This window comes from Akebia trifoliata, chromosome 8 (assembly GCF_017979445.1).
Source record: "Akebia trifoliata isolate Shusen 1 chromosome 8, ASM1797944v1, whole genome shotgun sequence".
Classification (NCBI taxonomy): Eukaryota; Viridiplantae; Streptophyta; class Magnoliopsida; order Ranunculales; family Lardizabalaceae; genus Akebia; species Akebia trifoliata.
Window position 1 is genome coordinate 28,068,447 of NC_141382.1, and position 27,109 is coordinate 28,095,555.

The 27,109-nt window shown below is 35.9% G+C and overlaps 1 protein-coding gene across 4 annotated transcripts; it reads right to left on the reverse strand.

Annotated features, from left to right (window-relative positions):
• Positions 1-882: 882 nt before the first annotated feature.
• On the reverse strand, positions 883-20,759 carry LOC147396464 (uncharacterized). Of its 4 annotated transcripts, XM_086450852.1 has the most exons (5): positions 20,125-20,758; positions 5,766-6,330; positions 1,894-2,119; positions 1,323-1,354; positions 883-1,286 (listed from the first exon to the last, which is right to left on the reverse strand). In XM_086450852.1, the coding sequence occupies exons 2-3, from the start codon at positions 6,324-6,326 to the stop codon at positions 1,907-1,909; spliced, it is 774 nt and encodes a 257-aa protein (XP_086306978.1). In that variant the 5' UTR covers positions 6,327-6,330; positions 20,125-20,758; the 3' UTR covers positions 883-1,286; positions 1,323-1,354; positions 1,894-1,906. The 4 variants fall into 4 exon arrangements, with proteins under 4 accessions (XP_086306978.1, XP_086306979.1, XP_086306980.1 ...); XM_086450853.1 differs by lacking the exons at positions 883-1,286; positions 1,323-1,354 and adding an exon at positions 1,419-1,435; XM_086450854.1 differs by lacking the exons at positions 883-1,286; positions 1,323-1,354 and adding an exon at positions 18,550-18,800 and having other exon boundaries at positions 1,750-2,119; positions 20,125-20,759.
• Between the last annotated feature and the right edge of the window lie 6,350 nt (positions 20,760-27,109).

The following is a 27,109-nucleotide window of genomic DNA, read 5'->3' on the forward strand; positions in this document are numbered from 1 at the left end:
AGGTTCAAACCATTCCATCAGGAGTTCATGAATCTCGAGGAGATCACAAAAATCACTTCTACAAAATTCTTTAACATTTTTCTCATGTTCACACCATTCATGTGGAAATTGTATTAATTTATCCATCGATAAAAATAATTTCCATTTCTAGACTGAACTAATACCAAAATTTCATACCTTGGAGTCAATGGGCCAGAAAGATTGTCCCTTTCATTTTGTGTGCCGAATCATGAAAACATTGTCCAATGCTGTAATAAACATTTGGTGGAAAGTATCTTTTATTTAGTGAAATTTTTTCTCTGAATGTAGGATCTTACTATACCATAGGGAATGTGCATGCTATTGAACCATTGTGTTTTTATGTCCTTGTTTCATCTCTTTGTGTCCTCTCCGCTTGTCTTTTTAGGGTTTTCCTTATGTGTGCCCTAAGGGAACACATTAACCTCCAATAAATACACCTTGGAAATAAACATTTGAGGGTTTTTTTGGAATAATAAAAAAAACATTTGAAGGCATTTTTATTTTTTAATTTGTATTTTAGACATGCAATCATCTCTTTTTATATTTTTCCACAGGGTTGTTGCTGCTCATTGAAAAAAAATTGATTAGTTTTTTGGCGGTGTGTAAATACTCTATCAGGTTTCGGGCGATCCTAACCCATGTGTAACCCAACCAGTCAAAAATCCAATTTCTAGTATGATGTGAATTCCTAGTAGTTCATGTGTCTTCATCATCATCGATGTCAAATACTCCTCTTGGACGCATATTATTGTTCTTCTTCTCATACAACAGTTAAATCTTTTTTTTTTTTTTTTGTTGTTACATTGAGGGATGTTGTTGCACATTGTTTACTCAACAAAATTAAATGGGTGAGAAAATTATTTCCCTTGGAAAATGTGATTTTTAGGTCGGAGTTCAATTTCCCACATTTGATGAAAATGATTTTTCCACCCAATGTAATTCTCTCAAGAACCCCCACCCCAAAAAACCCTTTGTTTTTTTTTTTGAAAAAGAGAAAAAAAGAGGATTTTCTGAGTTAACTTGGTTCCATCAAGTTTAATGTTCTTTGTAACAATTAGATGGTGTAAATAATTTTCCCAAGGAATTTGTGTTCCCTTGAAAATGAATTCCCTGTGAATCATACAGATAAACTACCAATAGTAGAATTTGTACCGTGAATTTTAAAGTGTATTTGGCCCATTCCAACCTCTTTGCCTAGTTAGTAGGTTGGTTCAATGTGCTTTTATAAATTTTCTTAGTAGGTGGTGAAGGTTTCATATTGGCTGCCAACTCGAAAAAAGGAGGAATAAGATGCATTTTCACCAACAGCATCCGCATCTGCACTGCATAAGATCTGCAGCAATAGCCAATAGGGGCTGATTCTTTTGGTCAATTTCTCACTGATAAATATCTGCAAATTTTTATTTGAACTCTCCTCCTAAGAACAAACGTAGAACCACTGGCACTTAACAAATTCGAATTAGGAGAATTTAGATAATAAAAAAATAAAAAATAAAAAATGTTTCTAAAATCAAAGTGTCCGTCTCTGTTGGTTGCAGATCTTTGCATCCACAGCACAGATATCATGCTCCTTAATATCTTTGGGTTGATTTATTTTTGGCCCAAACAATAATAGAAACAATATTTTCAACTTCATTCTATATTCATAGTTCATGACCATTCATTACGATCGATTTCCTGAAATCTTATCAAAGATTACCACTTCAATGAATGTGCAGAGAAAGTGAATTAAAAGCTAAATTCCTTCTTGAATTCATAAAGCTAATTTTATCAATTACCAAACTTAGGAATAATAAAGAGAAAAAAGCATAATTGACACATTCAAAGGAAGAAAAAAAAAAGGGAATTTTGGTACAAACTAACTGTACTTACTCTCTCCATAGTGTCATGGGTGTGAATCGTCAGGGTTTTGATCTTCAATTTCTCTTATACTCTCAACTATATCTTGAACTTTTCTTGATAGGTGTTCGGTGTGTTGTTCAACATCTTTCAAAACCATCTGCAACTGTTTTTGATACACTGCACATAGTCGCTTGCATTTTCGTCTCTCACTGTCTAGCTCCGCGGACAGTTCTCGAATTTTCTTGTCCTTCTCATCCTTCAGCAAGTGTACATCAAACTTAGATCATTAAAATTTAGAAATAAATTAATAAACAAATAAATAATGAGAGATTTGAAGCATCATGAGGAGATCATTCTCTCTACATGGTGACACACGAACTTAGCTAATATTTTTTCGATGAATTGCTTGGCTAATATTCAGTTGAATCTGGTTACAACAATCCAAACAGCTTCCGTTAAGCAGATACTAAGGTGACTCACAGCCGCCCACGCCAAGACTCCAAGCTTCTTCATCGGTTTTATTTCCACTCCAATGGTGTTTAACTAGGTGCCAATGATTTCATTTACTTAATGTACACTACTTTTGCAGTCAACTAAGTATGTCAGCACCTGAAGCAGTCACCATATTTTATTAAATATGTTTCCTTTTAGAGGTAAACAGGTGAAGGGTACACTTGTTTTGGTTTTGACTATTCTACAATTAAAGACGTCAAATTATCTAATTAGAGTTCAATTGCTTTGAATATTCCCTAGATTCTGAAGTGGGCTGAAATACGTAGAAATAACAAGAACTATAGAACTTGTAAATATAATCTATACTCTACCTTTTGGGTGTCCAATGGTTGAGATGTAAAGGAAACATGTACATTTCACTCGGACAGAATTCAAAATGTTTATCATTGCCCTCTAATAGGGAATGAATCTAGTTGACCAATCATTGGGAACTGTAGGGGACATCAAGAAGGTATTTTGTGGCATACATTTACAGGCTAAGATGCCCATATGAGAAAATGGAAACAAACTCTACTACAGGATAACATGTTTATGGAGTAACATGTGGATATGTAAAAATCAATTCAAATCTGGTGATCTGGGATGGATCGAGATTGTGATGTGATTTCTGCATCTTCTAGTCAGTAGATGCCTCATATACAATCTAATATAGGGGATGGTCATGTGGAAAACACTATGTGGTGAGACAATGACTAAAGGGGGAGATATGAGCAGAGTATCAAAAAGTTGTCTTAACTTAGAGTCTGCTAGGAGATGATTTGCCCAACAACATGAAACCATGACTTCGTTACCCTCCCCCTTTATTCCCTTATCTATGCAAGGCAAGGTGAGGGGCAGTTGGTTCATATCAAATCCACCTAAACATTTTGAACCTAATAGCACTTACAAGAGTTGTACTTGTGCTACAACTCCTTTGTCAGAGGCAAAGTTCAACTCTGCACTCCCTGTACGTCAATCAAGATACTGAACTTCTGATATCTGAAAAATCTCTCTTTTACCTTCTCTTTTTTCTTTTTTTTTTTCCTTCTTTTTATAAATACAAAGATTTTACAAGACAAAACAAGGGAACATAATGACCATCCTATGATGTTGAGACAACCTATCAAGGACAAGGAAAAGAACAAATAAAAAATTAAGTACCACTTTCTCATGTACGACAGCTACTCTCCTAATATAATGTCCTCAAAGAATAAAGCCTGAACTATTTTAATAACAACATCTAAACAAAATCCCTTTGAGAGGAAGCAAAATACAAAATAGGCACGCTTCCTTTCTTTCAAAGACTCCTAATCCTTTTTAAGTAACGTGAAATTTCTCTCCCCCACCTCCGGGGAAACCCAATCTGAATTACACTCATCAGATTAAAGGATGTAAATGGTCACCCAAGAAGATTTGTTCATTAACAAATGGATTAGCATATGAAAAAGTGACTCCATATTAGATCTAAACCAAAGATTCAGGTAAGGAGGTTGGGTTGAAGAGGAGGGAAAGTGTTAGGCACCCTCCTCTTTCCATCTTTCGATGGTAACATTAGGTTTTCATCATCTTTGAAAAGCTCGCAGATCGCAGAGAATTTAGCTAATACGAGAGTGCACTTTGTTATGCCCCAATTAAGATGGACAATCTCCTTTCGCTTTCCATTCTTGGGAAAAAAAAAGTTAATTATATTCTCTTTTAAGGTCCATTGCTCACCTAGAAAGTCTTTTTGAGGGATACCGAAAGATAACCCTCAATAACAAATTGACAAAGGTCCATGGGGCAGTGAAGAAATTTAGGGTATGTTTTTTTTTTTTTTATTATCGGTAATTGAAATCCATGGAAAAATGGGGGTGGAAAATGGGTAGGGTTGGAAAATTAATTTCCATTGTTTAATTGCATTAAGACAAAATTAGGGGGAAAATCTGAGGAAGAAGAAGAGAGAGAGAGAGAGAGAGAGAGAGAGAGAGAGAGAGAGAAGATGTGATATTGATGGCGGAGGTGGAGGGAAGAAGAAGAAGAAGAGAGAGAGAAGGTAAGAGGAGGTATGGGTGGTGATGGCAACGGCGATGGGGTGAGTGGTGGTGGTGGTGGTGGTGGTGAAGAAGAAGAATAGAGGAGATTAGGGTATTGATTTGGGGATGGAAATTTATGATGGATTTTATTTTCCCATTGGTATAAGTAGGGAAATTAAATCCAGCTTTCACTAGACTTTTGGATGAGGGTGGAAATCCATTTTCCATGGAAAAATGCAATCAAACACATAGAAGATGCCATTTTCCAGGGAAAATGGTTTCCAACCTTTTTTCCATGCCCAACCAGACATACCCTAATTCAAAACCCACTGTAGAAAATTCAGATTGGGCTGGAAATTTTATGGAAAAAATTAGATTTATCCAGCAACCATTAGAAACCGGAATCATTCAAAAAAGATTTTTATAGAAGTTAGAGGGTTGCAACCTGCTACTGGAGACTGTTCTGCCTCAATAGTAACAGTCTGTTTTTTCCTACATCAAAACTATGCCCATCAAGATCGGGTTGTTCTGAAATTTTAGAGGCTGTCAGAAACCCCCTTGATGATTTCTTAGAATTTGGAATAGTGTGACAATTCATCCAGACCAGGGAGATATACTCCCTGCAAGATTTTTCTCATACAAAACATCAGGAGTCCCTTCTCCCATTATTTTACATGTTTGGGATGTGTGTGCAAAGTATGTAAAAATAACCACACAAAAAGGTTCAAAACAACAGAATAGATCTTTTCTTCCACTAGGAAGTTAATATTCTCCCAAAAGAGAACCAGAGGATAACCTCATATAGGAGGTTTATCTTTGGTTCATGCCTTTTCAGGTGGTGTTTGCAACAGTGTACAAAAGAACAACTGAAATCGGATTACAGACCTATGGTGCCATCTCTTACCCTTTTGTCCAGGCTCTCGCTTTCATGCAATGTGTAAGGGAAGTATGCCAGGTTACTAAGATGAGATAGGTGAAATGTTACAGAAAGCTCACACAGGTCAAATAAGAATTATTAGCAGAATAGTAAGAGAAAACCTAATAGCAAGTATTTTGAATTGGTAAAATCGAATATCTGTGCACTCTTTACAAATGGGTGTCTCTTCCTCTCCAAGTCTTCAATAGGGAAAGGGATTGGTATCATTCAAGCAATAGAGTTATGGTGTGTATTCTCCTCTCAGTCTTGAATTTAGAAAAAAAATGATAAGATTTAAGGGGATCTATATAAAAACCCTTCTTGCACTTTTAATGATTTAATACAAACAGCAATGTACCTATGATACACCATCCTATTTTGATTTATATTTTGAATAAAATTTAACAATATTGATCATCTCATCTAAGTAAAGTAAACCTACAAACGCATTAGATGTTATATGATAGTGAATCTATACATACCTCACTGACTAAAATTTTGTCGGATCGCTGTGAAGGAACTTTACTTGGACTCAATAATTTGTGACTATGATCTTTTACGAATTTGGAAATGACCCATTTTTCTCCACCCTTTAGAGCTACCCTTATCATTGCACGGCATCCTTCTCTAGTGATTGGAGCCCGAGTAATAACTTTATCTTTCCTACATATATACTTCTTTGCACGAAAACCTTCTTTTGAACATACAAAATCCTGACTAATAACTTCGTTGTTTGTTCGTGAACGACGATTGCTATGAATGCGTACAGTGAAACCAATATGTCTGCCATACGAAACATAGAATTCCCTAGCATCATCTTTTGATTTGAACTCCATGCCAACAGATGGCTCTAACACTTCCACAATTCTAGGTAATATTTCAGTAGACCCTTGTACCATCTTATCATTTCCACTTGAACTTGAATCCAAATTCTTTGAGAGCTCATCTTTAGTTGTTTCATGATCATCAAATGATACATGTTCCAAACCCCTTTTGCTTTTGAATAAATCAAGTTCTTGACCAAAGGAGCTCCCCATCACCATGCCCCTATCATAAAATTAGACAAGTCATTCGTTATTCTAAGAAACCAAACAAGCGAAAAAGAAAAAGAAAAAATTTAAATATTTTTCAACAATGAAATTAGTGAGAAATAGATAAAACAACCTTCAAATAGAAAATATATTAAAGCTGAGATAAAGGTACAATGAAATTAGTGAGCACTGGATCGCATGCTTCATAACAAACCAATTATGCTAGTTCTAGGAAATGAGGAGAGTTATGCAATATAGTTTTATCCCTCTACTTGTAGCCGTATTCTACTTTTTCAAGAAGTGTTTGACTATTATAATGATAGAAAGAATATTCTACGAGCTTTCAAGGACAACAAGATAACGTAATCTCCACATGTATTACAATGATCAAATATAGACATGGTATAGGTCCATGGTGGGATTATCAATTTGAATTTGTTTCAATCTGCAGAAATTTATTCTTAAAAAAGCACCAAGGATTTTTTTTTTTTTTTTTTTTTTTTTTGGTGCAAGTTTAAAGGCAGAGAAGGAATTAACTTCGATACACCATAAAGGCTTGACGAGAAGGATCTTTACTTTAGTTTATATTTAAATAAAAAAGAGTTTCAATAAGGTGGGAGTTTTAGAAGATATTTGATTTTGAAAAGTAGTTTGTTTTAGCAAGAAATAATTTCAATCTAACAAAGAGTTGCTCAAGGATGCTTTCCAGAAAATTTATTTTAAGTTATATAATGTAATTGCTCACTTTTAAATGGAATGAAAAGAATTGGAGGGTTTTAATATTTTTCTATCTAAAGAAAAATGTTTATTCCTCAGTTCCTGAAGTTATTTCTTAAAGGTTGTACAAGTCAAAATGAATCATGTGATGCTATTCTTGGGTAAGGTATGACCACCATTTTTTCTTGGTGAATTGCTAACCACTATGTTCAGTACCCATATCAATACAACATAGCAGTCAATATAGACCAACCATGGATAGGCTTGAACTTGATTGCATTAGTTGGAGCAATGTCATTTGTCAAAGAAACCATTTGAACATAATGAGTTTCGAAAGGCCATTGGGGAAGTTGTGCATGGAATAGGTGTGAGGCGGCCAGACATTTTTCTTCGAAACTTTAGTTGGGAAACCATCACGAAATTTCAAGAAGATGACTTATAAAAAATTGATTTTAAGCAGATGATTAAGGACACCTATTTAGATAGATGTTCTAACATAGAAAGAGCGTATGAAGAAAATTGGATGGAGGAAGAGTTTTCATTCAACCGACCCCTAAATTTTGGGATAAGGCCATGATGATGATCTCCCTCATTCACCAAAAAAAAAAAAAAACGAAAGAAAATAAGGCGAAGAGAACTTGGGGATTTTAGGACTGGTTCTTAGCCACTGGGGACAGGCCTCGTGAACTCATTTGCTGAAGGCACTACTGGGTTAGGCCTATTATTAGATATAGTTCTCTTTATTTATGTTTATCTCATGTCTTTTTTTGTCTTTTCCTCTTTATCATGGAACTTATATAAGTAGGAATGAAGAAATAATAAACGTAATTTTTTCTCTGGAATTTCTTCTTCTCTTCTTTCTATCTGTATCTTCTCTAAACCCTAGATCATTTTCTACATGGTATCAGAGATTTGGTGAAGACTACGAAGATCAAAGAGAATTCCGAAATAAGTAGAGAAATTCAGCGATCACACGTTCGATCTCCATCTTTCTACAGCCCTAGGGCTGCCACCCACCTTCCTAGGGCTGTCACCAGCCACCATCTAGGGGCTGCCACCATCAACAACAGCCATCTGGGGGCTGCCACACATCAGCAGCAGCCATCTAGGGCTGCCGCACATCAGCAGCCACCCTCTAGGGGCTGTCGCATCTCATCAGCCACCTCCAAAAGACCATCCTTGGTCAATCACTTTCCTTCAAAACCCCTTCCAGGTTCTTCAATCAACTTTCTAGGGTTTGGGGGATCTCCATCTGGGTCATTCTTCACACTTGATTAGCTATTACAGCCTATGTCACGATCATAATAGCTTTCATGGTGAGTTAGATTTTTTTTTCTTTCGTCAAGAATGCGAAGATAGATTCTAATCTTATGTTGTAAGTGGTATATTAGTGTTTCTAAGTAATTTCTCATGTTATCTGGATTTTCTGTGAGTAGTTTATTTCTCCGAAGTCATGTCAAAAGTAACTTTAGGATAGTATACCAATAGTGTTGTTTGGATCCTCGCAAGTCAGAGATGAAAATCCTATTGGAAATAATCTAGTGTTATTTTAGTCCTAGTTGTTTAGTAATAGCTTTTATTCTTGTATTACTTATTTGTAAGGGTTTTTTGTCTTTTAACTCTTTTATTATTATAAATTCCTGCTAAGCTCTCAAATTGAGACTTGACAATTCTTCTTCTCTAATTCTTCTTGATATCAGAGACAAGGAAGATCCTTCAACAACCCCTATTTGGGTTCTCCCTCTTCTTGTCTTTGGACTCTTGGAGACTCACCACAAGCCACCCCCTTCTCTTCTCTTCTCTTTTACAGCCCCTATTTGATCTTTGAGGCCACACAACCTAGCAGGAGCTTTCATTAGTCTCTCCCCCTTTGGGAATTCCTTTTTTTTTTTTTTTTTAAATTCTCTTTTGATCTGAAATCCATCGCACGTCACGATAGGGGTGTTCTTGCGATCGTAAGGCTATGTGGTTGTTTTGCGATGGATCTATGGGGCAGAGTTGTGTCACTGCTGGATTGATACATCATTGTATTGCAGTTGTGTTATGCTGCAACAAGGTTGTTGTTTGCTGCGAAAGGGTTAAGGACTGGCTGGTGTGGCTGCCCCACCCCCTCTTCGGTTTGCTGTTTTTTTATTTTCTGGTTCATGTATTACTGTTTGGTTGAGATTTTGCTGTTCTTTGTGTGGCTGCGATAAGGACTTGCAGCACTACTGTGTTTTTTTTTTTTTTTTTTTTTTTTTCTGTGTGGGTGCGATAAGAATTGGCTGCTGTGTTAGGGCTAGTTGTGCTGCTACGATTGGATTGCTAGGGTTTTGTTGCAATTTTTTTAGCACTATTGCTGCCCACAATTGGGTTTGGCTAGGTTGTGTGATAGAGTTTCACCCCCCTTGTTACTGTTTGTAGCTGCTCTTTGGTGATCGCAAGACCTCCTTGCAAACCAAAGCAATGACTTTGGACCAAGCAATTACGACTTCCGCCACAATTTTTGGGTCTCTTCAACTCAACGTATTACCATTACTCTTCTTGATGATCGGAGCTTTCAATCATAATCTCGATCTGTGAGACTTTATCTCAATAGTAGAGGGAAATCTAGATGGCTTTCTGGTACCGTTACTAAACCACCCCTTCCTGATCCCAAATTTGAATCATGGGAGATCGACAACTGCATTATCCTTGGGTGGCTATTCAACTCCATGGAGCAGCGCATCTATACCATGTTCATATACCATGAGACTGTCTCATCTTTGTAGTCCGCACTTACTCAGACATATGTATTTATGAGCTCTATTGAGACATTGCCTAGACTACCCAAGGGACTCAGAGTATAGCAGATTACTTCGGATTTCTTCAGTCACGTTGGGAAGAACTTTCTCATTATGAGTTTATGGTTGAATTGTCTTTAAAAAAATCAATTGGATGGTTAAGAGGATCACTCGACATCAGACCTACCAGTTTCTTATGAGTCTACGACCTAGAGTTTGAGGCCCTTCAGACACAAATCCTCAACATCACTCCTTTACCTTCTTTATTTGAGGTCTTTGTGACCATTGACAGTGATGAGCATCGTCGTCGTATTGTTCCTTCTCAGACTCAGGTCCCCAACATTCTTTTTGCTCCAATTACAAATCAAATGGCCTTAGTTGCCAACTCGAGTTTCTCCAACTCTCGTACCCCTGGATCAGGGAGTCGTGGCCGTGACAGCAGTGGTCGTTGTAAAAGGAGTGGCCTTACTTGCAATCATTATGGGAAGACTGGCCATGAGAAGGTCTGCTGTTTTTGGCTCTAACCTCATCTGATACCATGATCTCCTTCCACTCCATCTTTGAGACAGTCTACTCCTCATGCGGATACAGTGGAGTCATCATCCACTCATTTCATTGATCCTCCTTCTTCACTTGGCCGATTGACTTGCAACAGCCATAGACTCAGATTACCACAATTATCCAGGATCAAATTTATGCCCACTCATTCCTCTTCGACTTGGCCTCAATTACTTTACGTCCAGGTACATCCTTTGTTTTTCATGTCACTCAATCTGACTTTGCTTCTCTGGCATGGGTTACTGATTTTTGTGCCTCTGACCACATGACCAGTGAGTCTAACCATTTTACCTCTTCTACTTTTCCTACCACTCATAGGAAGGTTCGCCTTGCTGATGGATCTCTTACACCTATCTACAGCAAAGGCATCATCCCCTTATCTTCTAGGATTTCACTAGACTCTGTGCTTCATGTACCTCCCCAATCTCTTAATCTTTTGTCTATGAGTAGTCTTACTAAATCTCTAAATTGTTCAATTACCTTTTTCCCTACTCACTGTATTTTTCAAGACCTAACTTCAGGGAGGATTTTTGGCAAGGGGTATGTGAGGGATGGGCTGTACTTATTTGGATCTCAGCCTACTGCTGTTCCGGCTTCTATGCTTCCTTCCTTTAGGAGTCGCACGTTTTTGTCCCAGACTTTAAATTTATGGCATGCTCGCTTAGGACATGCAAATTTTCAGTACTTATGTTCTTTATTTTCTGTTTTAAAAACTGCTTATAGTGGACATAAATTTTAATGTCCTGTGTGTGAACTTTATAAACACACACGTACTTCTTATATTCCTCGTATGCATCAATTTGAATGCAATATTTGATTTAACTCATTCTGATGTGTGGGAGCCATCCCCTACTTTTTAATGGTCAGATATTATATTACATTTATTGATGACTATTCTCACTGTACTTGGGTTTATCTGATGCATTCTCGTTCTAAGGTACTTCCTATTTTTGTCAATTTTCTTAAAATGATTCAAACTCGATTAAATCTCTTTGATCTAATAAGGGGTGGGGGAGTATATATCAGATGGGATTCGTTCACATTTTCATGAGCATGGTATGCTTCACCAATTGACTTGTCCTTATACTCCTGAATAGAATGGGGTGACATAATGTAAAAATCACCACCTCAAGGACACTGTTTGGTGTCTTCTCCGAGAAATGCATATTCCTAAGGCATATTGGAATATGGTAGTCCTCACTGCAACTTTTCTTATTAATAGCGTCCTGAATCCCACCTTAGAAGGACAAGTGCCTCTTCATGTCCTTCAACCGGACAGTATACTTTTTCCCATTACACCTCGAGTCTTTGGGGACACGTGCTTTGTTCAGAAAAGAACTCCTAATCGCACCAAATTGGATGAAAAAGTTATTCGGTGTGTTTTTCTTAGGTTACTCCTCTATGCCAAAAGGGTATCGATGTTATGATCCAATTTCTCACCGTGTCATACATTCTCTTACTGTTATTTTTTTTGAAAATGTTCTCTACTTTAGTATCACATCTACTTTGCAGGACCCATCTCTTATAGTATTACCTTCTCTAGTTTTTTCTCCATTTGCGTCGACGCTTAAGGTCTACACTCATCACCCTTGCCCTCCTCCACCTTTGCCAACCTTTTCATTGGATTCAGGTATATCATCTCCTATATTTGCACAAACATGCCCTTATCCCTTCTATTTCTAACTCTTACTTGCCTGCTGCCATTCGCAAAGGTAAGTGGGGGTGTATGACTAATCATCCTATTGCCCAATTTGTTTCCTATCAGGGTCTTTCTTCCTCTTATCAGGCATACCTTGCAGCCACTGATTCTATTCGCGTTCATTGGTCTGTATCAAAGGCTTTGCGAGACCCCCAGTGGACTAGAGCTATAACTGTTAAAATGGATGCTTTACAAAAAAATAATACCTGAAAACTTGTTACCCTTCCATCTAGGGTGCGGACCGTTGGTTGTAAATGGATCCTCATTATGAAATATCTCGCCAATGGAACTGTTGATTGGTACAAGGCACACCTCGTTGTTAAGGGGTTTACACCGACTCTTGAAAAAGATTTTGGCGGCACGTTTGCTCCGATTGCCCAACTTTCCACTGTTCGACTTCTTATCTCTTTACCAACATGTCACTCCTAGCCACTTAACCAACTTGATGTGAAAAACACCTTTCTGAATGGTGATTTGACTGAGGTTATTTATATAGACCCCCTCCTGGGTTTCGTCTTCAGGGAGAGTATTCTACGAAGGTATGCCACCTTCTTAGATCTTTGTATGGCCTGAAACAATCCCGACAAGCCTGATTTCAACGTTTTTTTAGATTATTTTATCTATGGAATTTTCTAGATGCCTCTCAGATCATACATACTTTGTTCGTCGAGGAGTGGATGGTCGTTGTACCATTGTCTTGGTTTGTGTTGATGATATTATTGTGACCTGTGATGATGCACAATGGATTGACAAAATTAAGATGCTATTAAGTCGTGTTTTTGAGGTTAAGTACTTAGGCCCTCTCAAGTACTTATTAGGGATGGAAGTGGCCCACTTTCGCCATGGTATTTTGTTATCTCAGCATAAATACACATTGGATCTTCTTTAGGACATGGGGATGCTTGGTTGTCATCCTGCTTACTCTCTTATGGATTAGAATCATTGTCTTTATGCTGACTCTGGTGATCTTTTATCTGATCCTTCTTCTTATCAGAGACTTGTAGGTTGTTTAATTTATTTAACTTAACACTAGACCGGACTTGTCTTTTGTAGTTAGCGTGGTCAGTTAGTTCATACATATTCTACGTACTTCTCATCTTGATGCCGTTTATCATAATCTTCGCTACTTGAAGTCCCGTCCTGGTCTCTGACTTTTCTATTTTTCTAGTGCTTAGCCGTATTTATTTTGTTTAATAGATGTCAATTATACTAGTTTTCTTATAGATAGGAAATCGACCTCTGGTTTCTATACTTTTTATGGTAATAACCTTATCTCGTGGAAAAGTAAGAAACAAGATGTAGTTTTTCATTCTTCTGCTGAAGTTGAATATCGTATTGTGGCCCTTGGCACATGTGAGCTAATTTGACTTCGGTCTTTGTTGACAGAGTTGGGATTTCCTATTTCCGGTTCTTCTACTTTGTTCTGTGATGACAAGTCTGCTATCATATTTGCTTCTAACTTAATTATTCACAAAAGAACTAAGCATATTAAGGTTGATGTTCACTTTTTAAAGGAGAAAGTTCAATCTGGTGATCTTCAGACAGTTTTCATACCATATTCATATCAATTTGCTGACATGCTTACAAAGTCTGTTGGTCCTTCTATCACTAATTCTCACCTTGTCAAGCTGGGTTTAGTTGATATATTTTCCCCAGTTTGAAGGGGAGTATTGGAAAAAAATCTAGTGTTATTTTTGTCCTAATTGTTTAGTAATAGCTTTTATTATTTTATTTCTTACTTGTAAGGGTATTTTTGTCTTTTAACTCTTTTATTATTATAAATTCCTACCAAGCTCTCAGATTGAGACTTGATAATTCTTCTATTCCAAACCTCCAGACCAACACGGTCAAACTTGATAACACAAACTACTTGAAATAGGATCAAGCAACGAAAATAATCATCCATAGAAGACAAAAGACGGATTATTTGAATGGGAAAGAAAAACAACATAATATCTCAGATCCTAAGTATGAACAATGGGATGCAGAGAACTCCTTGGTTATGTCTTGATTGTTGCATTCAATGCAACCTCATATTATTAGAGGATATCTTTTCTTGAAAATAGCACAACAAATTTGGGAATTAGTGACTCAAGACTTATTCTCAGGCTCATAACAGTGCTAGAATCTATCAGTTGAAACAAAATATATCACATCTCAAATAGGGGGAGAAGACATTGTCAGGCTAGTTTTTCAGAGTTGCGCAACATGGACTCTAAAATAGAAAGAATTTCAAGTAGCCAGAACAAGGAGAAAGGGGAGAGCTCCAACATGATGTCCATTAACCAAATTGAAGATAACCCTACCATGGAACCTGACCACGTAGTTCAAACTCGAACAACTCGGTTGGATTTCCCTCGGTATGATGGATCAAGACCTTCAGGTTGGTTGTATTGGATCGAACAATTTTTTGTCCACCAATAAATTTCGATTTCTCAACGATTGTTGTTGGCTTCATTCCATATGGAAGGCAAGGCCCTCCAGTGGTTCAAATGGATGGAAAGATCCGGAGCGATTGCATATTGGGAAGAGTTGGCTACGGCCTTGCTTGTACGATTTGGTCCCTCTTAATATGAAGACCCCACATTCCTCCCAAAGCTTCGACAAACTATTTGGTGTAACACTATCAAACTCTATCTGAAGAGCTTGCCAATCGTACTAAAGGGCTTAAGGAGTCTTTCATGCTGAGTTGCCTTGTTGGAGGATAAAAGGAGAAGATCACCTAAGCATCCAAATGCTAAAGCCTACCACTCTCATGGATGTTATCGGGTTGGCGTGTATGCAGGAAGAAAAGGGGTTAGCTCGAAGACGTCTAAACAAACATACAGATGACACCAGCATAATCGACTCTTCGAGTGATGTTAACAAACCTTTAATGATTCCTCTTAAACGACACTCGCTGGTAGAGATGAAGAAGCGTAGAGATCACGGATTATGTTATAATTGCAACGAAAAATTCCCCACGGGCCATAAATGTAAGGTTAAAAACTTTTTCTCTTGAAGGGAAGTTGACCGGAAGGAAAGGAGAAGCCAAGGTAGAGGAAGACGAAGATTTAGGGGAAGAGAATAATTTATAACCTTGAGGACAAGGTTTTTTCGAAGGGAGGGAAAATGTTATGTGATTATTTTATTTAGGTATATATCAAGATTTCATGTTTTGCTGTTGTAGTTTATTTTAATTGCGTTTGTGGCATGTAGTTAGGAAGTTATTGAAACGTGGGTTATATGTAGATGTGGTTAAGGAGTTATTTGATTGGTGTACAAGTGTGTAAGGGTGATTACTTATTTTTAGGAGTAGAGTTGTGTTCTATTTAACCTCCTTGAACAATGGAATTCGTAGGTTGCATTTTCTTAACTCAAAAAGAGTCTTATCTTAGGAGGATTGGTTACCCTTGAAGTAACCTTGTGTGTTAAAATTGCTAGAAAGAGAAAAACACGTATAGATCCATCATCCAACAATAATGGTTGATGAAGGCTAAGTCGTTGTATCATGGGTGGTGATCGCAACAACTTGATAGCATCTTCTTACAAAGTGAAGGGCGAATCTTAGCTTAAAGACAACGAGCTAAGCTCATGCCTCGATCATATTGTTAATCAATAAGCTGTTCTTTACCTTTTGTTTACATTTCAGAGAATGTGTGGATTAATTGCTTGGATTTTCAAAAACAAAATTAGATTTGTCATAGACAATAATAAAGGTATTTTTCTATTTTATCAGAAATTGATCTATTCTTATTTAATTATTCAGTCATATTTTTAGAATACAAATCTAACATATTATACATCTCTTTTGTCACAAGTCTTACAACTCTACTCTCAAGTATTAATTCAGTCGATGTCAATGTCCATCTTGCTTTACCAAATCTGTCATCACTAACTTTCTCATATTGAAACAACAAAACCTTCTCTTTTTTTCATCACAACTTAAAATGAACATACCACCTCACCTCTGAGAAAGCAAAAAAAACTAACTTTATTTATTTATTTGAGTACATAAAAAATCGAGATATAACTTTTAAAAAAAAAATTTGATGTAGAAAAAGGTTAAGATCACGAAATTGGGGTATACATTTGTTGCATATCACCATCCAACGATGTAGACCTCTAAGAAGGGAGGTTTGCTCAAATTGTGTATTCTGAAAACTAGCCATCAACAGAAACCCTAAACATAACATTCTCATTTCTAATTTTACATCATCATCAAGAGAACGATCAACGTAAGCACCAAGAGAAAATTTGATGCCAGATTACAGAATCAAAACCCTGAGATTTCTCATCTTCCTATTTCAGTTTTCGCTTCTTACTTCTTAGTTGGCTAAGGGCAGGTGTTTTTTTATTTTATTTTTGCAAGGGAAAGGCTGAATCAATTTTATAATTTTGTGAGGGAAGAGAAGGTAAGATAGATCGATCAGATCCATCGAGTACGAATTTTCTATTAGATTTTTTGTGTTATTTTGTCAACGAATGGAATGACGCCACGTGTATTGATTAAAAAACAAGCCTGATTGGTTGGTGGGGGGTGGGGGTGGGGGGAGAAATTTTTAACATTTAGGCCTCGTTTGATACAGCCACCAGAATCTGTTGTACAACTGCCCGAATCTGTTGTCAGATTCTACTGTAAGAAACTACTGTCAAAATCTCCTATCAAAAGCTAAAACACTGAAAAGCTTGTTTGATAGAACTTTGTAAAAGTGTGGTGTTGTTTACCAGAATTTGGTAATTATTATTTTATACAACTTCTAGAATCTGTTGTATTAGGATAAAATGACCAGAATACCCTTAAGGTTGATAGTGCACCCAGAATGCATAAAAATTTACCAGAATACCCTTATAAATATATAATTACATTAAAGATATATAACTATAATAATTTTATATTAAAAATTTATAAAAATAATTATTTAAATTATAAAAAATTATAAAAAATTATAAAAAATTTATAATTCTATAGAAATTTCGACAACATCTCCTCTTAAAAATGGACATATGAAATTTTCCTAATGAACAAAATACCTGCATAATACACAATCCAACATCCACATTACATCGTATATACATATAGGAGACCTCTCCTTGAATATGAGTAATTAATTCACCCACAACTAAAGCAAAAAAAAAAAAAAATAGATACAACCTCAAGGTCGATCCCTAGTACAAACCCATTGCAATTGGAATATCTTTTGTCTCAGCACTAATTGTTCTCACACTATTTGAAATTCTCCCCCAGTCACAAACCTTAATAATTCCACTATATTCAACAGATACTCCTTTCTTTCCTAATAGTCTAATACCCACCAAATTAACTCTCTAGAGACTCTATAAGTAAAAATCATATGTAGATTATTCCGATTTTTCCTATGCATAATAATTAAAACCCCAACATGAAGCCAAATTAGTCATATTATTAAATTGTTTAGTTAACTAGCACAATCCGATTTTTCCTATGCACTTCCAAATAAGTTTGATAAAAGTGGTAGGGGACGGACCCCATGAGGGCTAGCTGGGGCTTAAATGGAACAAAAAACTTAACATTTGAATTTTGTATATGTTGTAAAGGTCATGCAAAAATGGGGTAAAAAAAAAAAAGAAATAAAGAAAGGAAAGAACAAAATAATAAAAATATGACATTACCAATATAATACCAAGAAGGGTAGCAAGTCAACTAACATATAAGAAAAATAAAAACTATGTAACCAACAATATTAAAGTAAAACCCAATAAAACTAACATTAACAAACAATATCCAAAATTGAGCTCATGTTCTACTATAAATGCATAGTTTCCTCTTTGATGCCATTCAAAACTGAACTCCAACCATGTAATAATGTGATCTTAGACGAGAAGAGATTCAAAGAGTAATGAAACCATAAAATTTTCATGTTTGATTTCAACATAAAATGCTCAAAACATAATTCATCCATAATTGAATCCTACTTTGTGATAGATACAGACATGATTAACAAAATTGATCAACTATTATGAACATTCGAACACAATCACATAGCAAAAAAAAAAAAAAAAAATAGTAGGGGAGGAAAATCACGGACAACGTACCTCAAGATCTAGAAATCTATTACTTCAAATGAGTTTCTCAATTAAAAAAGATAGGACAAAGAGAGAGAGATAGAGGCAAAATTGTATACTTTCTCCAAAGAATCAAGACTGAAATTCAGACTCGTGTTTCAAAATTGAGCTTATTTTCTCTTACAAAGACCTAGTTTTCTCTTTGATTCCATTCAAATCTGAACTCTAATCATGTAAGACTGTGATCCTAAATGAAAAACTATCAACCCTTAATCAAGATCTCATTTACACAAACCAAAACACATGATAATAGATTAAAAAATTAACTAAACTACAAGAATTTTTTGTTTGATCTGAACATAAAATGCTAGAAAGCTAGATCATCCAGAGAACAGAATCAATCCATTACTAATAAGAAATCAATGAGAGTAAAAAAGAAAAAAATAGTTGCAGAGGTAAATCATGGAGAATGTACCTCTCGATATAGAGATTTAGGGTTTCAGATAAATTTCGCCAGTAAAAACCTTCGACCGAGAGAAATTTGAAATTTTTTGCTTTAGTTTGATCTTCTGTTCTTACCGACAGCGAAAAGAAAAAGAGACGCAGAGAGAGAGAGATTTGTGCAATTGAGAGAGGTGTGCGAGAGAGTTCTGTCGACAGAGAATAGAGACAACGATGGGCAGGGGCATATACGTCTTTTCACACGAATCGTTTTTTCGATGATAGCTTCTCCCGCAAACGCGAAAAAAAAGTGCCTATCAGCCGCTTCTCATATTTGCGTTTAAAAACACAGTTTTTTCACATTGACTCTTTTATCAAACGGTAATTACGGAGTCAAACGCAGATTTTCAGCGCAAACACACTAAAATCTGCATTTTGAAATCGAAACAAACCCCACAAAAACACTGAAAAGCTTGTTTGATAGAGTTTTATAAAAGTGTTGTGCTGTTTACCAGAATCTGGTAATTATTGTTTGATACAGCTTCTGGATTTTGTTGTATTAAGGTAAAATGATCAGAATACCCTTACTATTGATAATGCACCCAGAATGCATCAAAAATTATTAGAATTCCTTATAAATATATAATTACACTAAATATATATAAATATAATAAATTTATATGAAAATTTTATAAAAATAATTAATTTAATTTTAAAAAGTTTATAATTCTATGAAAAATTATAAAAAATTTATAATTCTATGGAAATTTCGGTAACAACTCCTCTTAAAAATGGACATATGAAATTTTCCTGATAAACAAAAGACCTGCATAATATGCAATGTTGATAATGCACCTAGAATGCATCAAAAATTACCAGAATACCCTTATAAATATATAATTACACTACAAATAATCTAATATGCTTAAATTGACATAGAGTTTAAAAAGTGTTGGCCAGAAATACATCATCATCGAAGTGAAGAATGTAATATGTTCCTCCTTCATTTCTAATCTAGATCCATGTGTGTATATGTGGATTCACCAAAAATGACTCAAGATAAGTACCAATAGGATCTGTATATAAATTTTAACTGTTGGATTTTGGGATCTCATGTTTTTTTTCTTTTTAGTCAACTAATTCGACACTATATACATTGATTATCAACTATACTCTAGGAGTTAAAAAAACTATGTGTGTATGTGGGGTGGGGGGATTATATCAAACTTATCATCTATAGAAGAATTGTTTGGGGTGATATGGTGGAAGAATATTTTGGAGCATACACATGACCCCCACCTTATCTCACTGTGGAATTTTCATTAAAGGAAGCATAATATGTATACCAAACTTTGTTAAATCAGAAACATATAGAGTACATAATTTTACAAATATATGAAATCAGTTAATTCTGAGAGTTGGAATTTACAAACAGAAAAAATTCCAAGTTGATTTTACAAATATATGAAATCATGCTGTGTGAGTAACATCCACACAAATTCAAACAAAAAGTACTAAACAAAACAAGCAACAATTAATCCAACAACAAAACAAGCAACAATTAATCGATCAATTAATCCAACAACAAAACAAGCTTCAGAAAACGCACCTAAAGAACCCAGATGAAGATCAAAGGAACCCAGTCGACCAATGAATCGATCTTTTCAAGGAGAAAAATCGAAACCTTCAAAGAGAGACGTGGAATTACGTCTGACAAACAAAGGGAAAGAAGAAGAAGCAGTGATGGAGAAGGATTAGGCCATTAGTAACGAGAGAGATCGAGTTAGGTTGCCGAAAACATAAGTGAGAACGAGAGAGGTCCAGTTAAAATCGTGTGGGTTCTGTCGACAGAGACGAGAAGAAGAGAAGCTGTGCGATTGAGAGAGATGTGCAAGAGAGAGAGAGAGAGAGAGAGAGAGCTGTATGAGTTCTGTCAATGGCGTCGATCGGAGATGCCTGTCATCGTCAATGGCGATCTAGAGGTGTCTGTGGGGTTTAGGTTGAACGAAGAATCGATGGCTAGATAGAGAGAGCTGTGTGGGTTCTGTCGATGGCGTCGATCGGAGATGCCTGCCGTCGTAATAGAGCGATCTGGAGGTGTCTGTGGGGTTTAGGTTGAACGAAGAAGAGAGAGATCGATTGGATTCAATTTTACTCAGTCGGACTTACGTTGGAAATATGATCTTAAATGAAAGTATTTACGTCATTTCACTTCAGCGTTTTTTTTAAACGCAGTTGTGAGAACCTCCTTTCACCCGCTTCCCAAATTGCGGTGTAAAAACAAAAAAAAAAAAATTTCGAAACGCAGATTTTTCAAGTGTTATCAAACGCGCATCCCTGCACGTAATTGCGATTTAACACCAAAAAAAAAAAAAATTGATATAAAAACTGTTTTTTGAAGCGGTATCAAACACCCATTTAGAAGTTTGGATTTTAATTACTTTTCAATACATGTGACGTGTCAATGTTTCATCAACTTAATTAGTACAAAATTTTTGTACCACGTGATATATTATTAACGAAATGATGCCGTAACTCAACCTAATTGTTGACATTTGAGAGTTCGATTTTATTTAACGAGTAAATCTAGCACCACCCACGTTCCTGTAACTATCCACCACTCAATGCCACATTGTTATTTCAAGGTTTAATAATTATAATAAAGAGTGATTTTTTAGCTCACGTTAGAGCCCAAGATAGACATATGATAGAGAGAAAATTTCGCTCTCCTATCCGCACATCCTCTCTAGTTCTACTATTACTGCTGTCGAATTTCACTGATACAAATCTCAATAAAATTACCACGTCACCTACTTAACATGTCATTCTCTTTTACTCCTCCCACGGACTCCAACTAAAATTACCCAAATTAGCATATTCCCACGTCATAATTTTGTTGTCCCAAATCCAAACCCAAAAAACAACCAATTGGATTTGGGTTTCTCTTTCCAAACCCTATCAAAGGCAAATCCCTTTCGTCCATCTTCATCATCGATCAAGCTCTGACCTCCAACAAAGATCCAACGATTGGTAGATTTTCTCTCCATCTTCATCACTAAATTTGGAACTCCACTTTCTGATACAGTTTCCCTTTTTATTCAATCTGATTCTTGCTATTTTTCTTCTCTAAAATTCCTTTTTATTTGCTTTGAGCGACGAGCAACCAACTCCGACTAGCCATCTTCTCCGACGACTCTAGTTAAGTCCCCTTTCTCTCTCATCATAGTTTTGAGCCAAAACCCTTGTTTTTCTCCGCTAAATCCATCATCTACATTTGTAACCCTTAAACCCTTGAGATTTTTTCCCTAAATCCCTACTTAAGACAAAAACCCTTTATTTTGTTCCCCAAATCCCCCTTAAAGATAGGAAATCATTGACTTGCTCTCCAAAACCTTTTATTTTGTTTTCCAAAAGCCTTTCTGAACTTTGTAGATACGTGATTCTTGATTTTCAAGATCACTTCTACGAAGGTTTGGAGTCGCCACCATTCATATTTGTAAAAAATTGTGAATAGTCATCTGATGTACATTTTTAGAAAAAAGTGTCATTTTTGACGTTTAGTGACTCTCGTTCGGATAAGGTACCAGTTAACTTGAGATCGGGATAAACAACTCAATTGGAGAAAAGGGGTGTGGGTTTGATTTATGAAAGTGGATTTGTAAGAAATTATCAAAGTAGGTTAGATAAGGGTATGGGTTGAGATGGGGGTAAATGATTTTTTAGAGAAAGGTGATGAGGGTAAGTTAGGGAAGGATATGGGTTGAGATGATTTTTAAAGAGAAGTGATGTGAGTAGATGGTTTGTTAGAGAAAGGTGATGGAGGTAGGTAATTGGATGAGGGAGATGAGTTGGTGTGATGATATATGTCCCTTTGATGATCAAAAGGGTGATTGGTTGATGTGGATAATGATTTTATGGGTTAGGATTATGGATTATGGATGTGATTTTGATTTGATTTGGGCTTTGGTGTGTTAGGCTTGAGCTTTTTAAGGGTTGTAGGTTATTTGGGATTGGGTAGGGTTTATTTTAGTATGGAACTTAATGGGTTGGTGATTTTTAAGGTTTGGGTAATATGAAATTTGGTTTAAGTTAAGTTGGATAAGGTGAGAAATGAATTTTTTTTGTGAGTTGAGGGTTCGTGGGCTTTAAGCGGGCTTAGAGTAGTTCGATTTTAAGGGTGGAGTGGTGAAAGGTAGGGAAGGTGGTGGGTATCCCAAGTCTCATTCTAAATTCATTAATCTTTTTAGGCATCTTAGGAATCCTAAGGTTGATCAAAATATCACGTTTTGGCGAATTGGGCTTTTTAGGCCCATTGAAGAATTTTATTGAAAATATGATATTTTTGGACCTTTTTGAGTGGGAGCCCATTCAAATTGGGGTATCTACAGCTACTTCTCTTTGCAAGATTTATATGCAAAGATCTACAAAAAATAAACTGAACCCTTGTTTCTACGGGCCCGAAAGCTTTATTAAAAACACGATTTCAAAACATCGAATGGATTGAAGAGATTTTTTTTGTAGAAATTAGCTACCCAAGCACAGGGTCTAATAGGGTTGGCCTTGGAATTCCTCAATCTCATGGCACGGGACTTGTTTGAGATCTCAGATTCAATGATGAATTCTAGGGTTTTGACAAATTGGGATTGAATGTAACTCAAAAATAATTTTTTTATTTTTTAATTTCTTTTTACGAGATACGTTCAAATAATAAAAGCTTTTTTTGGAGGAACTAAGGTGTTTGTGATGATCCTTTAATAGGTTTACACAAAGAAGTATTTCAAACTTGCTGTAACACTCTCTGATTGCAATGGATAGAAAAATAAAAGAAAACATAATCCTCCCAAGCTTTGAGTCTGACAGGGATAGAATCTGCTATAATAAGATGGTTTCCCAAACTAGGAGTTTGACAGGGATTGAACCGATTGAGGAAAATGGAGATAAGATTTGCAATCTAAGTGTGTTTCTACAAAATTGATTTAACATCTTTTACGTTGAATGAAAAACCTGTGAAATCTAAAGGAGATCAAAGTTCTTTTTTCTTTGATTTTTTATTGTTGTTGTTGTTGTTTTTTTTTTTTTTAAGATTGAGAATATCGTGCAGTTTATACTCATGCAATAAGGAGCAATGTGTAGTTATGCTCTTATTGAGAAGCATCATACAATTTAGGCTCTTGTTGAGGAGCAATACGCAATTTAGGCTCTTGTTAAGGAGTACCAGGTAGTTTAGGCTCGTACTGGGGAGCATCATAGAGTTTAGGCTCTTTTTGAGAAGCAATACGCAGTTTAGGCTCTTGCTAAGGAGCATAAGGTAGTTTAGGTTCATACTAGAGAGCATCATACAGTTTAGGCTCTTGTTGAGGAGCAATACATAGTTTAGGCTCTTGCTAAAGGAACAATATGCAGTTTAAGCTCTTGCTAAGGAGCAAATGTTAAGAAATTGTTTACATCAAATAGTTTTGATAATTATTGACCTTGGGTAATTTGATACCTTGTTTTTAAAGGAATAAATTGAACTTTTCGTCCAGGCCCAAAATACTAGTTTGGCATGATGCATGTAGAAAACTCTTTGTTATTTTTTTATTTATTTTAAAAATCATCTTTTTATTATGAGAAAAATGACTAAACCAAGAATCTGACATTGTTGAATACTGACCCTGTGTTTGTCAAATAGATAGTAGTTTTCCTCAATCTTCTTTAAGGTCCTTTAGAGTCATCCTCACTTGTAGACACCCCATTTTTGCATTCGCCTGATTAATCAACTTGTCAACCCGATTGCAACGGTTCCCAATGATGGATGTTTATTCCAATGCTTTATTTTGTTACCAGATATATTTCAGAAATCCAGATGAGGTATCTCAAACTAACAAAACTGTAGAAACCATGCTACGCTAGGAAAATATAACCCCAAAAACATAGAAATCATCATTTTTCAGACAAAAAGAAGCTTCACGATAAAAATCACTAAAAAATGACCAAATTATCAAAATACCCCTAACCTTAAAATATTCCTAGAGCCTACGTTACGCTTAGGAGAACCCTTTCAAACACATAAAACAACAAATCGAAATCAAATAAATCATTTCGCCAATTTTCACAGAATTTGACAAAATTACGAAAATGCCCCTCACAAAGTTCACTACCATTTCGCACAAAAAATTTCATAAATTACACAAACCAACATTCCCATTGAATTCTTTATGAAAAATCGATTTCAAAACATCTTGGAACATAAAAAATCGACTTAAAATGCAAAAAGTCTTCTCCGAGGGCAAAACGATAATTTTATAATTTTAATAATTAAAATTTTTGAAATTAATAATTAAAACATTAATTAATATAAAGTGAAATCCTAGTCAATCAATTAAGACTAAATTCAAAATCTTAAAAAGTCAATCAAGTAAGACTAAAGTCAATATTAAAGTCAATTAAGTCAGACTAAAGTCAATCTTAAAATCAATCAAGCAAGACTAAAGTCAAGATCTTAAAGTCAATCAAGTAAGACCAAAGTCAAGATATTAAAGTCATTCAAGTAAGACTAAGGTCAAAATCTTAAAGTCAATCAAGTGAGACTAAAAGTCAAAATCCTAATAGAATTCTAATTAAATAATAACTCTATTTAAAACAATTATAATTAAATAATAACTCTATTTAAAATAATTCTAATTAAAATATAATTCTACCTAAAATAATTATAATTAAACAATAACTCTCTCTAAAAGAATTCTAATAAAACATTAACTCTATCTAAACAAACACTTAAAAAATCTATAAATAAAGGTCTTTACAACCTATTTTCGAATTAAATAATAAACCCTAAGAGAAGTAGGTCAAAAAGCTTCCCTAGCCTCCCACAAATCCTAATTTTGAAGTCCTAACTCCTTACCTAATACCCATACCTCAACTTTAGCTCAAAAAACACATAGAAGCCCTTCAAAAATATTCAAAAATCCATAACCAAATCCGAAGAATTCAGATCTAAGAAAGAGATACCTTGTTTTGAAGATCCGAAGTGAATCCGGTGATAGAACGAGGCGAGGAGTGCTGTACGAAGAACTATTCTACCAGATTTGAGGGAACAAGGCCGTTGTCTTCGAAAAGGTATATATTTCTTTTTTTTTATTACTTAGGTATTTTAGCAATATAATTTATTTGGGAATTAGTAGAGACCGGCGTTTGCTGAGCGGGGTTGGTGCCTAACACCTTCCAACCCCGTAATGTGATCCCCGGATTCAGTATTTTTTGTAGTAGATTAGTTGATTTATCTGTTTCGAGTCAATGATCGGTTCTTAGATCGTAATAACCAGGTGGTGACTCCCAAACCTCAAAGGTCAAAAGCGGATCCGCGCACCCCACAGATCGAGGGCGCTTTCAGTGACGACTCCACTAGGGACTTTGAGGATCAAACTTGAAAAACCCCAAGTATGGGAGCATTGCTAAAATAACCTAGACTATTTTTAGTTGTTAGTTTGTCTGTTTTTGTTTTGTTTTTATCATCATTTTCGGTTCAATTATTGATCGTGTGTTTGGATTATGAATGTTCCGCTTTCGCATGTTAGTGTTTTTTTTATTTTATTATTTTGGTTCAATCAAGGGTCATTCAGAATAACCCCAAATAATACGAGGCTTCAAGATGGTTTTATTAAGGAAGGGGTAGTGATTATTGGACCATGTTTTTGTTAGTACCATGTTTTGTCAATTCCAAGGGTAGTCGTGTGATGTCATGATGTAACTACTAGAAACATTATTGTATATGCATTACTCAATGACAAATCCATAATATATCAAAACCAATCAAGGTCAAGGGACATCTTCACCCATGGAGCATCAGAACAGGTATATCTCAAGGGGATCAGAAGCTGTCGGCAGGAGTAAAGGACCCACCGCCAGCCATCGATCGAACATTTTGGGATATCTTCTATCGGTGGCAGAAACTCTAATCTGTCGGTCCCACCGATAGAATATTCATCGGTCCCACCGATGAACATCTTGACGGTTCCACCGTTATCCACCGACCAATTAACATGGGATACCTTCTATCGGTGGCAGAAGAACAATCCTGTCGGTCCCACCGATATACTAGGCATCGGTTCCACCGAAGAACACTTTGTCGGTCCCACCGCCATCCACCGTCAGAACTAACTAAGGAATTTTCGTTCGGTGGTAGAAGCATACTTCTGGTGGTTCCATCGTAAAAGTACTCATCGGTCCCACCGATGAAGCTTGGAGGATCCACCGTCAGTACTGCCGAAAATGCTAAACGGTAAGATTTTCGACCGTTATGTTTGGTCGGTGCCACCGTTGGAATTCAGGTGCCACCGACAGAAAGCCGTTAAGAGCTTTTCCTTTAAAAGAAAAGCTCTAGGCCTCTTCTTAGCTTTGATCAACAACTTCGAAATTCAGCCCAAGCCAATAAGCATACTTCAAAAGGCTTAACGAAGTAAGAAGAGTCGTGAAGGGTAGTCGAAATCATGCATATCAAACTACCTCATCTTAGTTGATCAAGCTCTACTTACTCCACCCTTCAAGAGTTACATTCTAACATCGAGCGAGGCAAGAAGCCATTGTTAAAGGGAGTAATGAAGAACTGAAGAACA

Coding starts and splice junctions, on each gene's coding strand:
- LOC147396464 (XM_086450852.1), bottom strand. CDS start 6,326: ATGGTGATGGGGAGCTCCTTTGGTCAAGAACTTGATTTATTCAAAAGC. Junction 2,120..5,765: donor ACAAAATTTTAGTCAGTGAG/GTATGTATAGAT, acceptor CACTTGCTGAAG/GATGAGAAGGACAAGAAAAT.